At 35.4% G+C, this 13265-nt stretch overlaps 1 protein-coding gene across 1 annotated transcript in view; it reads left to right on the top strand.

The window, feature by feature from the left end:
* riok2 (RIO kinase 2 (yeast)) overlaps positions 1–13265 on the top strand; it is a 29640-nt gene that overhangs the window by 3910 nt on the left and 12465 nt on the right. Inside the window, exons 2-5 of the mRNA XM_039758349.1 lie at positions 2598–2736; positions 3638–3754; positions 6347–6522; positions 8322–8410. Coding sequence (XP_039614283.1) covers positions 2598–2736; positions 3638–3754; positions 6347–6522; positions 8322–8410 — 521 coding nt within the window. The remainder of the gene's footprint in view (positions 1–2597; positions 2737–3637; positions 3755–6346; positions 6523–8321; positions 8411–13265) is intronic.

Here is a 13265-nt window from a genome sequence, read left to right as displayed (position 1 = left end):
CTGTCCGTTGCTGGTATTATGCAGTTGTCCCATGAGGTGCATGCAGATAAGAATTCATAGTACACATAAGAAGAAATCTAAACTAGAAAATACAAACTGCAATATTCACTATTTCTGTATTTAGGTTAACAGTTTGGATCAGGAAATAAATATGACTGTCCTGGTGGTAGACACCCAACAAGCTGCTTGGAATGTCCAGTTTAATTTTTAACAACTTTGCGATGAGTCTTTGAGAGGTTTGATTTTCAGTCCTAGGGAGAATCTTTTTGTGTGGATTACAGCTAACAACCAGTTAGCACCCACCCGGAACTTTAGTACACAGTACACATATAATGTTGCAACAAGGTACAAGGAACATGGGTGCTTTGGACCTTAGAAACAGTAGAGATGCTAATTTTTCTGATGTCTCATATTTAACAACAACAACATTTATTTATATAGCACATTTTCATACAAACAGTAGCTCAAAGTGCTTTACATATTAAAGAATAGAAAAATGAAAGACATAATTATAAAAAATAAATCAACATTAACATCGAATAAGAGTAAGGTTCAATGGCCAGGGGGGACAGAAAAAACAAAAAAACTCCAGACGGCTGGAGAAAAAATAAAATCTGTAGGGACATATTTAACATACCACGGTAGAATGGAAAAAGGGGGACAAGATTGTGGTTGAATTCATTGTACCTGTAAACCATTCACATGCACACCAGCCCTTCAGGCCTCACCTTATTGGTTGTCAAGAAAAGGGGTGAGCTTACGACACATTGGAAGTGCATAACTCTGCTGGAAAGTCAAGTCGTGTAAATTGACCTGCTCCTACAACAAGATCAACGGCTGTAGTTGTCAAGTCAGACATCCCCCTCTGTCTAGAAGTTCTGTAATGTGACATTGGCTTTACTTGTTAGTGGCTGAATTTTTTTCCTTTATCATGGGAAGCATGCAATTCTACTGTGTGGCAGTGTAAACTGGTGCATGAGTTCTTAACTCACTGTATTCATGCTAAATGAGCCTCTCCGGTGGCAACACCGAAACATAACAATAATGGCCTAGTTAATTGTATACAACTTTCTGAACTCTCTCACAATTTATTACATTTATCACACCAGTTAACTAGTGGGGGAAGGGGGGGGGGGTGAGAGCTTTTAATTTGTTCTGTATTTATGTTATTAATATTGTTTGCCTCATAATGACATTATTGCATTCATTTGTAGTAGGAGGGCATTTTAAAACAAAAACATAAATGTTTTGATGAAAGGAAGCAATCCAACCTGTCCTAGCATATCAAACATTATTTATGATGAGACCTACAATGATATTTAACTTCTTATGATTTAAATTAAGGTGATTCCTCTCCTTCTTCCTGAATTCTGTATTTTAAAATTAAAATGGTTAGGCCCTAACATTTATTTTGTCAGGAACCACCAGTGTATGGGACTGCGTGAATGAAAAGACTGGTTGAATAGGCATAAATTTATGAATTAAGTATAGACAGTCTCTTGATGTGCACTCACACATCTGTGGAGCAGTTTAGTTTTACTACTAATCTTTGTAAAGTGAGAGGATATGTTCACAGTCCTGAAGAAAAAAAAGTGTTTTCTGTTAATATTTTTGCATAACACCTTTTTAAATAAGAGTGTAAATGTTTCCATTTCTTTTATAGTAACTTTTATCATGATTGTAATTAGCAATTGCATTACAAAAAGTGAATCATGAGAAAATAATTTGATAACCATTGCCAAAATCCAGCACATACGCTTGAAATGTAAAAATAAACCAAAGACGTTTTTAAACCATCCATTCATTTTCTAAACTCGCTAATCTGGAGGCAGGTTGTGGGGAAGCTGGCACATTGCAGAAACAACCACTGGACTTAGTGCCAGCCCACTGCAAAGTGAACACATACACACCCTCACACATCAGTGGCCAATCCATCCATTCATTTTCCAACCTGCTGTATCCTTACTACAGGGTCACGGGGGGGAGTCTGCTGGAGCCAATCCCAGCCAACACAGGGCGCAAGGCAGGAAACAAATCCCGGGCAGGGTGCCAGCCCATTGCAGGGCACACGCACACACACACATACCGAGCACACACTAGGGACAATTTAGAATCACCAATGCACCTAACCTGCATGTCTTTGGACTGTGGGAGAAACCGGAGGAAACCCACTCAGACATGGGAGAACATGCAAACTCCATGCAGGGAGATCCTGGGAAGCGAACCCGGGTCTCCTAACTGCGAGGCAGCAGTGCTACCCTCTACGCCACTGTGCCACCTGTAGCCAATCCAAGAGTTTCAAATTTAAACATTATATTAAAACTAATGGACGTTAATGGAGCACAGAAATTAAATAAAAGTTCAGCAATAAATCACTGCAGCATGGCGACAGACCATCCAATAACTCTTTAATGTTTGTTTTGAAGAGGAGATCAGTATCTCTTTAAAATTCTTGTAAACAGAGCACATTCATTAATGCTAGACATTACAAAACCAAACTTATTTTCATCTATTAACAGCAGATATATGACCTGAGGATCACATCACAAGTGGATTGACAATAATGGCTGACTTTCTTTATTTTACTTTGTGTACAGGTTGAAATGGGAATGAAAAACCATGAGATTGTACCAGCTAGCCTTATTGCATCAATTGCCAGTCTCAAACATGGAGGATGCAATAAGGTTTTAAGAGAGCTTGTCAAGCACAAACTTCTGGCTTATGAACGTACCAAAAGTAAGTGTTACAAATGTGGTCCAATATACATATGTGAAATAAAAATGAATTGTTTATCATACTCTTTAAATATTTTAGGAATCAAATGACATGAAATATAAATAGATAATTCTAACGTTTAAAACAATGCATTCTGTAGCAGCAACAGAAGTACTCGCCCAGATCATAAAGGGGTTAAATTACTGCATTCTCATCTGTCAGATAAGAAGCACAACAGTTCTTCCATCTGTCCATCAGTACATTTTCTTGATAGCTTACCTCGCTTAGGATCATTCTAAAATTTCTTCCATTATTTATAAAGCCATTTCCTTCAAGCCTGTAATGCATTTCCAGCTAAAGCATTTGTAATTGTATATTTCTGTTTTAAAATTAAAGGGTGAGGATGGCAGTTTTCAAGTCAAAGTTATTTTTTCTCAGTTATGTTCTACATTCATTTACAGTTAGAAATTGAAAAAAATAAACACCTTGCCTGTTTTTGTGGTTTAAAATGGGGTCTTTGAGACACTCCATTGCACACAAATCAACTGCCAGCATTTGAATAACATTTCCAGAAATCTGTCTATGCGTGCAAAACATTTTTTGTTCAAGCTTTGTTGCCATCCTGTAAAGGAGAATTATGTTACATTTGAATTAGCCTATACCTCTATTTAGTCATTTTTTTCCAATTATAATGTTTAAACATAATTTAGAATTTCAAATCTGATAAATGTACATGTATGTTTTAAAACAAAAGATGGTTTTAGTAACAAAAAATGTTTAGTTTCCACTACTAGTAAAAGTTAAATTGAATATATTTGATATGGGAACATTAGCTACTTTAACATTATAAACCTTGCTCATTTTTGTAGGTATGCATGTGAACACACACAGTAGATTTTTTTTCTTTTCTTTTCCTTTCCAGCCGTGCAGGGTTATCGCTTGACTTATGCAGGTTATGATTATCTTGCACTCAAGACCCTTTCCTCCCGTGACATCCTGAACTCTGTTGGAAATCAGATGGGAGTAGGAAAAGAATCAGGTACTTCACATAAAATAATTATACCTTCCATAGGATCACCATGTGTAAGCTTTGTTACTGATTGTGCAGAGTGTTGAATCTGTGACTATATAGCTAACAGTATTCAAAAAATTGTAATTGACTTGTGGTATATGATTACTTATTTCTCAAAACCTATTGCAGCATTAGTGGAAGCTCACTTAAAAGATTTACTGGTTGACTAACCTCTGAGTTAATCTTGCAGAGTATAATATTTATTAAATGATTAAAGCATTGGGCTGCAATTCACAAAGTTTTTCAGTTCATTCTCCACCACTGACACATTGTATGACACTAAGCAAACATTTTAACTTCGACTGCTCTAATTAAACAGTTGTAATTTTTGTTTGCTTTTTAAAGTTCTTTTGAATTTAAATTAATACAAAGAATTTATCATATAATGATTTTAAAACATTTTCAAGAGCGCAGTCCAGCTATTTACTGCAGCATTGTGTTCATAGTTGTTTTAAAAAGAATTATGTGGTCAAAGACTACAGTTTCTTTGTCCTGATCATGATAAAAGAGAACCCCCTAAAGATACTAAAAATATAGTACATTTTAACTGTTCAGTTTTTCATGTATTTTATTGTTTGTAAATGTATAAAGTTTTACAGTGCATTTACTCCATCTACTATTTTACTATTTCAAAGGCTGAAAGCAGTGTAACTATCCGTCCTACATATTTGCTAATCTGAGGGAATTTATGGAGCTTTTGTGTGACACACCATCAGAAGTATTTTAATACTGTTTGTTCATATAAAATTATCAGTTAGATCTTATACCAGTTATATATTGCTTAAAGCAAAATTGTTTTATATTTAGTCAAGTGTGAATTAAGAATTACAGATACCTGACACACCCAAATGAAGCTGTACCAGACAGCAGAATGCTACAAGAAGTTTTAATGTGTTGGCAAATGTTCAACAACTTATTACTTATTAATAATTATTTTGTCATAAGCTTTTAATTATTTATGCAGGTTCTGTAAATCCAGTATCATGTATCATTTCCAGACAGTATTTTTGTTCTTGGAGTAGGTACTTTCTAAAATTGGGATAGGCAGACATTTTTTTTGGTTGAGGGAAAAATTGTCAATAATAAGTCTATCCTTATATACAATATAATTTGATACTATCCATATGTATGGTGTTCACGTCAATACCTCGACTCAATACAAGTTAGAAACATGCAATGGGACTCTGCCTCTGTAGTTAGAACATAATGTGGCAAACGCGGACGCAGTATTGCATGATTGGCTAAGAATGTTCGAATGCTTCAGTGACGCCACTGGACGGCCGAGTATAGTAAGTTGCCGTTGGTTCGAGCAGATAACAGTAAGTTTGGTTGGTTTTTGGAACGTTGGTTTGGTGGGGCGTGCTTTCCAGGACTAACATCGTCAACTGACTTAAACCCTTCGACAGCTCCGGAACCGTAAGTAATTTAGAACGTATCGCCATTTGCTTGGTACGTCGAAATCTATCTTTGGGCAGTTCGGTTTTGGCATCCATCCTTCTGACATCTATTGGTAAACTGAGTAATGACGGCTGGGTATTAACAACAGTCATTGTTTAAATTTTAGCCGATCTCAGATCTAAAATGACCATAATTACATAATTATTACCCCGACTCTGATTAGAGTCGTAAAATATAGGTTGTTTTGAAAATTTGTTTTCATTAAAAAATCAAATGAGGTGCGCCGAAGAGCTGAGTTCACGTCTCGCAGCCCCGTTTAAACAGGAAGCTCTTCATTACATTGGCCGAAAAGGTCTGTTTTAAGCACAAATCGGTGCCATGATAACAAAATCATTTCAAGGACTTAAAAAAACAAATAATTCTTTGCAGAGAAAGTATGGATTTCACAAACGTAGAATTTGTAGCCCGATTCGATCAGGCTCCCACTCGCTAGTATAAAATATAAACCAACATCAAAAAAACTGAAGTACAGGAATAATTTGTTTTTGGACATTCAGCTAATGGAAAGTATTTTTTCTTACAGCTTTTTTTTTCACATTTGTAAATGGTGCACTTTATACTAATTTGTGTACAGACATAAATTCACACTCAAACCTCCGCCTTCAGGGGCCCCTCTGCCAGCCAAATCCACCTTTTGTAAATTTGGCATTCCAAAATTCATATTAACCTACATACTTCAAGAACTGATATTGTTCAAGGCAATCAAGCAGCTAAAAACATAAACAGTTAACAGGTAAAATTTTGGTTTTATTTATGTTTTGGATGACACTGTATGGCAAATTATTATGCATACACCAGCCAACTGTAGCATCGTTTTTTTCAAGAACACCTGATAAGGGCTAGAATGTCAAATCATTCTACAAGAACACTTAATGTATTGCTTTCAATTGTGCCATGAACTGAATGTGACCATTGTCCTGAAGGAAAAAAACTAAAGGAAAAACTGACTTTCTAGTAAAGCTGTTTAAGAAAAAGACATTTTTTTTTACTACATGTGACTATATGTTTTAGTGTTCACGTAAGTATTCAATATTCCTTTTATTTTACTAATATAATGTAATCCTATGTATATTAATGCAAATGTGTTTTGTTTTCTTGCAGATATCTACATAGTAGCAAATGCTGAAGAGATGCAGTTTGCTTTGAAACTTCACAGACTTGGTAGAACCTCGTTTCGAAATCTGAAAAATAAGCGTGACTACCATAAGCACAGGAACAAGATGTCATGGCTTTATCTTTCTCGACTTTCTGCTATGAAAGAATATGCATACATGAAGGTAAACTACTTAAAGCATTTTTTTTGTTTAGTTTTTTTACTTGCCCTGTGTTGTTTGTAGTGATAGCCAGGATAAATTTTTAGTCTCATGTTTTCATGCAGAACAGAGATAATAAAGTTTCTGATTTAATGAGGTTCAGTGACGATCATCAAGGCCAGTGCTGAACAACAGCAAACAATATTAAAATTTCCATGTAAAAAAATATTAAGTTACTCTACGTGCCAGTTATCCACTCATATGCTCATGGCCTCAAATTTTTTTTGCAAATGTTTTGTTAAATAAATAGTGCGTAAAAATAAAGCGGGTTCAAGTAAATTTAAGCTTTTGAATTGAAGATACACTTCCCTCCTCGCTCACTGGTCAAGAGTTCTGTCCTCCAATAAAAAGCTTGTATTGGAGTAGGAAAAATAAAAACTTCACAAAAGCATTTAAAATTCCAAACAAAAGTGGCCCCACAAAGATTTCTAACAAAAATAATATAGCAGTGTCGGTTTATGGTAAAAGGACGTCAAGTGGCACCGTTCCATACTTTTATGCAACTTAAGGTAGCTCTTAATTATGTAGAGTCGTTTTGGGGGTAGGTTGTTTTGTTCGGTTCAGCATGAGCTTTTGAGAGTCAACTCTTGTTGCTTTGCCAACCCCATCAGAAGGGCACTGCAGAGCAACATAATATGATTATGGATACTGTTTCATTGGTTAGATGTTGGTAAAATAAGCTGCAGCAGAATTATAATCATACTTAAGTAAGGTGTTCTGAATAATTGAAAAAGTGGAAGCCATGTGTATTGGTTAGGGAAAAAAATAAAATATTTTAATATGCTTTACACATATTGTTTTAATATCAAAACATTTGTGTCATACCAAAAAAGTGAGGGGCCACGAAAAGGAGATACATATTTCTGTAATGACTGCTACACACAATTTATTTCTAGATTTTGACCACTTTAATTCTTGCAGAGCAAAATACTTTAAGACATACAGCACTCTTTCAGTTGTTTGTATTAAGGCTGAAATAATGATGATAATCGGTAACAAAGATATTTTTTAGAATCTTGTTATTAGTTAGTTTCCTTGTAATATTAACCACATTTTGAAGTATGGCAGAGATGGAGAATGTAAATATCTTGGAAAGTTGAAGGCAGAAGAACTGAAGTCAATCAGAGTGTTGCGGTGGGTGCTGGAGCCTATCTCAGCTCACATAGGGTAGGGTGCAAGGCAGGAATAAACCCTAGACAGGGACCCAGTCCATCACAGGGCAAACACACACACTCACACACACCAACCACACACACTAGGGCTAATTTAGTATCACCAGCCCACCTAACTTGCATGTCTTTGGACTGTTGGAGCAGACATGGAGAGAGCATGCAAACTCCACGAAGGGAAGACCCAGGATGAGAACCCTGGTCTCCTTACTGCAGCAGTGCTAACATTGCACTACTGTGCTGCCCATAAGAACTCTAGTGTGGAGTCATTTTAACTTTACGTCTGGTAAGAACCATGTCTTGCAGAATCTGTTTAAAATATCAAATTTAGCAATTGAGCACAATTGTGATATGGAAGCACTTGAAAAGGAAATAAACAGTCATGCTTGGAAGCGTTCCTTCTTCATGTGCAGAGCTGTATGATGCTTGGTGTGATGTTCTGGTAGTACAAATATGTGCTTTGCCAATTATGATGGCAGTCATGGTGATTGTCATATTAAAGATTAATCAAAGACAGAGGCAATATTAGGTATGTTCCAAGTCACTTTTTTTTAGCATGAGTATTAAAATACTAACTTAGTGCTTTGTTTATAGGCTTTGTATGACCGAGGATTTCCAGTTCCTAAACCAGTGGACTATAACAGACATGGCGTAGTAATGGAACTGATCGATGGTCATCCCTTGTGAGTATCTGTAGTAGCTAGAAAAATAAAGAGTCCTCTTAATGTGATTTTTTTTTGCAGCTTATTTAATCAAATTTGCCATTTTCACAATTGTTTGGCTTTAAAAATTCTATATTTTAATATATTCTGTGAATGTTACTAATGTAACAGTGTGTCTGACTTTATGTATTCTTGAAACCATCTTGGGATACAGAAATTGCATTGAAAATGTGAACAGAAAGGATTGTCAACTTTTATATTTTAATATCACTTGCTTTTTATGTTTTAAGGACCTTTCAAGTGTGTAAGTCTGTAAAGTAGAATGTACATAGTTGTCCATTTTTCCCCATGCCTGTGCACACAGTGGTCGTGCTCCTTGATTTGTTTTCTATGGCAGCATGTAATGCAATTACTGAATCTGTCTTTCAGTGATGATGTGCGCTTTTTATGCACTTTCATGCAGCTACATTTTTTTTATTTAATAATTTCTAGGCTTGTTGATTTATTTCATTCAGTTATATCATGTGTTCATATTTGATACATTGGTTGTGTGATTGTTTAGTGGTAGCATATACACATCTGAAGAAATCTATTCTGCATATTGATTTACTTTTAAATGCAGTGTTTTTTGTTAAGTTTGTGCATTTAGCTATTTAATTCTTTCATATTTTTATATTAAACTTTGACTTTTAACAGTAAGGGTTTAAAATATTTCTACATATACATAGAAAAAAGTGGTTCACTTATCCATTTCTGGGTATTTTATGCTGTGAGACCCCTTAAACATTAACAAGGGAAACCTGGTGTAATGTACAGTATTTAAGTAAGATATGAGAAAAATTCTCAGCAGAGTACAGGGCATTTTGGCTAACCACAATTATTACATAGTGAAAAATAGGAAAAATGTTGAATAGCCCAGGAGCAATGATATTAAAACCTTACTGTGTAGGTCAGTTTCAGTATTAAGAACTTTTTTTTCCAATTTTTATGTATACATCCTTCCAGATGCCTTATTGTTTTAGAAGTCATTTCTGGTCCAGATGTTTTCTCATAGAGAATTCCTCTCTGTATATTTTGTTAATTGCTTGCAGTCAATATTTGATATCATCTGGGATCCTACTTAAGAAAAAGGTTTTAAAACTACTCTAAACCATCCATGAGAAGGATGTGATGATTTGTTTTTACAGCTGAGGGCACAGGGTCATTTTGGGAACATAAGGAAGCACCCTATGACCTGCTATGCGCTGACTGAACCCTTCAGTAGACTGTCAGCAATTTCAAAGGCATAACATGGCACTTTGCCTGCCTGATAATGTGCATGTTTTTGCATCTTCAGAAAGAAACGTGCTTTTAATTTTATTCAAAAATCAAAAACAGAAATAAATGTTTACAAAAAAAAAAAAAAAAGGTGAGGGCACATCTCCGTTGTCTGCAATTTATTCTAATTATTCATCGCTTTGGACAGCTGTGGGCAATTTATTTAATTCATCTTTATTCAATTGTTGCTTACTGATAATAGAGATAATACACATACAATAGAATATCTAGGGAGTCAAATTTGTATATAAAACTTTTTTCTTTAAGTTCATGCATACAGAAAATATATTTAATGGCTGTAACTAATCATAATTGCCAAATATCAGGATCGTCTTACTCTGTTTTGACCTTCTTCCCCAGTGGTTCACAGGTGTAAAAAGTAATGTGTTAATAAGTTTAAGTAAAAAGTTTGTGTATGTTTGTGCCAATGGCAAAGAAAAATGAACCTTGCATTTTGGTTACAGTATGTGATTCAGGTCAGGTTCAATGTTAACTATTCAGCACTTCACAGTGTATGTGGTCCTGTTGTGAATCCACTTCTGTCAATTCTCTTGCTTATAACAGATTTTAATGTAAAAAGTAATTTGCCCCTTTACAATGGAAGAAGCTGTATACTGTATTTTAAAATTTCCCTGGTGCAGACTTTTTGACAAAATCCCAATGTTCAATATTTTTAATATCGTGTTTTTGTATAATACAAACATCATAATTTTAAAATATGCTATTTCATCTTCAGGCTTCTATATAAATATATCAGGTAGCGGAGCATGCACAAGTATTTAATGTAAAAAGCCATAATTAAGAAACAATATCTCTTATTGTGAAAAAGATGTCAAAGGCTCAGTTGCCTGTAGCTTTGTTAAGGATGCTCCATTTTACAGGTTAATGACTTTTTTTAAGCAATGCAATATTCTTTTCACTCACATTAAATTTACATGGAGAGAAAAAATATGTCATTTTTAGCCCGTGCTATGCAGATTGTGATCAACAGCGACTTTCAACTAAGTTCTGTAGATAGTTTTGTTATGGGGAAGAGGAGATGGCATTTTAAGCGAAATACAGGTAGTACAAAAAGTGCACTGGTTAGCATTACAGCTTCTAATTCTTAATTCTGAGTTTTGGCATGCATGTTGGTTCACTGTGCAGTGAATTGGAATCCAGTCTTGGTTCCAACCTTGTACCTAAAAGCTTCCAGGATAAACTCTGAACCTCAAGACTGTGCTGGATTAAGTGGGTTTCATAATGGATATATGGACAAAGGGTGGTTGTTGCAGCATAATCTCTGTGTAAGCAGAGTGGATCCTCTTGTCTAATGAAAGTTTTTGGATGCTAAATTAGTTCTCCACTTGCTGTACTTGTATTAATATTTTTGAGGAAAAAATACATTTGATTTTGTAAGTTATTCTAAAATGTCCAGAGCAGTTTGCTATTAGCAAATGTAATGTGGATGACTGAAACCGGATACTAACAAACTGATAAGAGCTTTTTGAACATTCCATAATCCACACTGAACTGTAAACACGGCGTGTGTGTGTGTGTGTGTGTGTGTGTGTGTTATTTTCCTTTCTTAAACACCGATGTCATTTTTTTGGTGATGTAAGTTGTTTGTCTCTATCATAATCACAATCATTCTATTGTTTTTGGATTGCCTCTAGGAAACAATATGTAAATCCTAAATCTGTTACTGTCTGTATGCAGTTTACATTGTCTCCCTGTGCCTGAATGAGATTTTAGTGGCAATAATAATTGTAAAACTGTTTCATTTTACAGTGGTTTTCTTATACCCAATAAAAGGAAGAACCCACAATAAAATAACAATAACAGAATCATCAAAACTTAAGTTACAAAGGTACTACATGTAACAAAAATCATATAGAATGGGCAAAAAAAAGAAACAACCTAGGAAACTTGAAGATAACCAAAGTTTTGTTTTTTTTTTCCCCAAACATCAACGTTATCCCCTTCAAAGTAGTTCCTTTGGGCAGCTACACACCGATGGAGACGTTGTTCCCACTGTTGGTAGCAGCGCTAGAAGTCTTCAACCGGTATGGTCTTCAGCATGTCCGTTACACTCTTTTGGATGTTTTCTAAAGTCCCGAAATGACGTCCTTTTGAGGACATTTTTCAGTTTAGGAAAAAGGAAAAAGTCACACGGACTGAGGTCAGGTGAATAAGGGGGCTGGGGAACCACAGGAATACCTTTTGAGGTCAAAAATTCTGTTATGGAGAGGGCAGTTTTTCGGCACCATTTTGGCACAGACCTTTCGCATGTGCAAATGTTCAGTCAAAATTTGATGAACGGTAAATCTGTTCAAATTTAATTGTTCACTCAACATTCTTAATTTTAAACGACGGTCTGATCTCACAAGAGTGTTCACACGTTCGATGTTTTCATTGGTTTTCGGTTGAAGTCCTCCCTTAATGGTGTTCATCTTCAACGTGTTTTCTGCCTTCCAAAAATGATTTGTGCCAGCGAAAAACTTGAGCTCGGGATAAAGAATGTTCCCCATAGGCCTGTTTTAACTTTTCAAACGTCACACTTGCCGTTTAATGGCACAACGTTGCTCCAAATTCCGCTGTTCCATTTTGCGTGATGCACAACCAAAACACAACTTTGCTAATAGCAGTCACAAAAATCACGTAGTTAACGGAAGGAGTTGAAACTCGCACTGAGATATGGGAGGGTACTGATACACGTGCTCTATCAAGGACAACAGCGCAGCATTGCCAGATCGCTTGCAGTGTTGCCAGTCTCATTACTTTTCTGCCACACCTCGTATATACAGTATAATATAGCATTTTTTATGTAGGTAGATCATTTCGACCTGGTCATTTTAAAAGTAGTTCGCAAGCCAAAAAAGTGTGGGCACCCCTGCTGTAAAGCATTCATACTTTTATTGGTACTTTAAGAATGAGGCAGGTTCACAGTACTGTAAACAGTTGAAATAACTGTGGTGAAAATTTATTATGGAGTGTAATTTGTCACCTCATTTCATTACTCTAGTTGTACAATCTGACACCCATAAGGCGATGAGATCCACCAACAGCTGTCATTAAGTTTGATGTGCATTCCAAGAAGAAATTGTGTAATTTACTAGCAGCTGTGTTCGGCTCTTTTCTAATGGATTAATCTTTTACCATTTTGTTTACTCAAGTGAATGAATGTAAGTAGCAGTCATATTCTTCCACCCGGTTGACATTTTCCAATATGTCATCTAAAAACAGTTATTTCAGTTACTTGGAAAGGCCAGTGGTATCCATTGCTAGAAAGGGTCAATTTTATGCCTGTCTGCTATCTTCATAAAGTTAGGAGAGGAGAAAGGATTTACTTTTACTGTGCATAACATTAAGTCCTGAAATATATTATGTGCATTGTTTCCAAAAGAATTCAGGAACGGAAGCATTTAGGTACATGTATATTCATATATTCTTTATTCATTCCCTGAAGGAAATTTGCTCTGTCCGTATTGTTTTATTTATTTATTTTTGTTTTATTTATTGATTTTTGGTAATCATACTTTTGTAAAATTCTTTCCAGATATCATAGTGCATTGAATAT

The sequence above is a fragment of the Polypterus senegalus genome, chromosome 7 (genome assembly GCF_016835505.1).
Source record: "Polypterus senegalus isolate Bchr_013 chromosome 7, ASM1683550v1, whole genome shotgun sequence".
NCBI classification, from domain to species: Eukaryota; Metazoa; Chordata; class Cladistia; order Polypteriformes; family Polypteridae; genus Polypterus; species Polypterus senegalus.
Note: the sequence above shows the minus strand (reverse complement) of the source record. Positions and strands in the feature narration are given on the sequence as shown.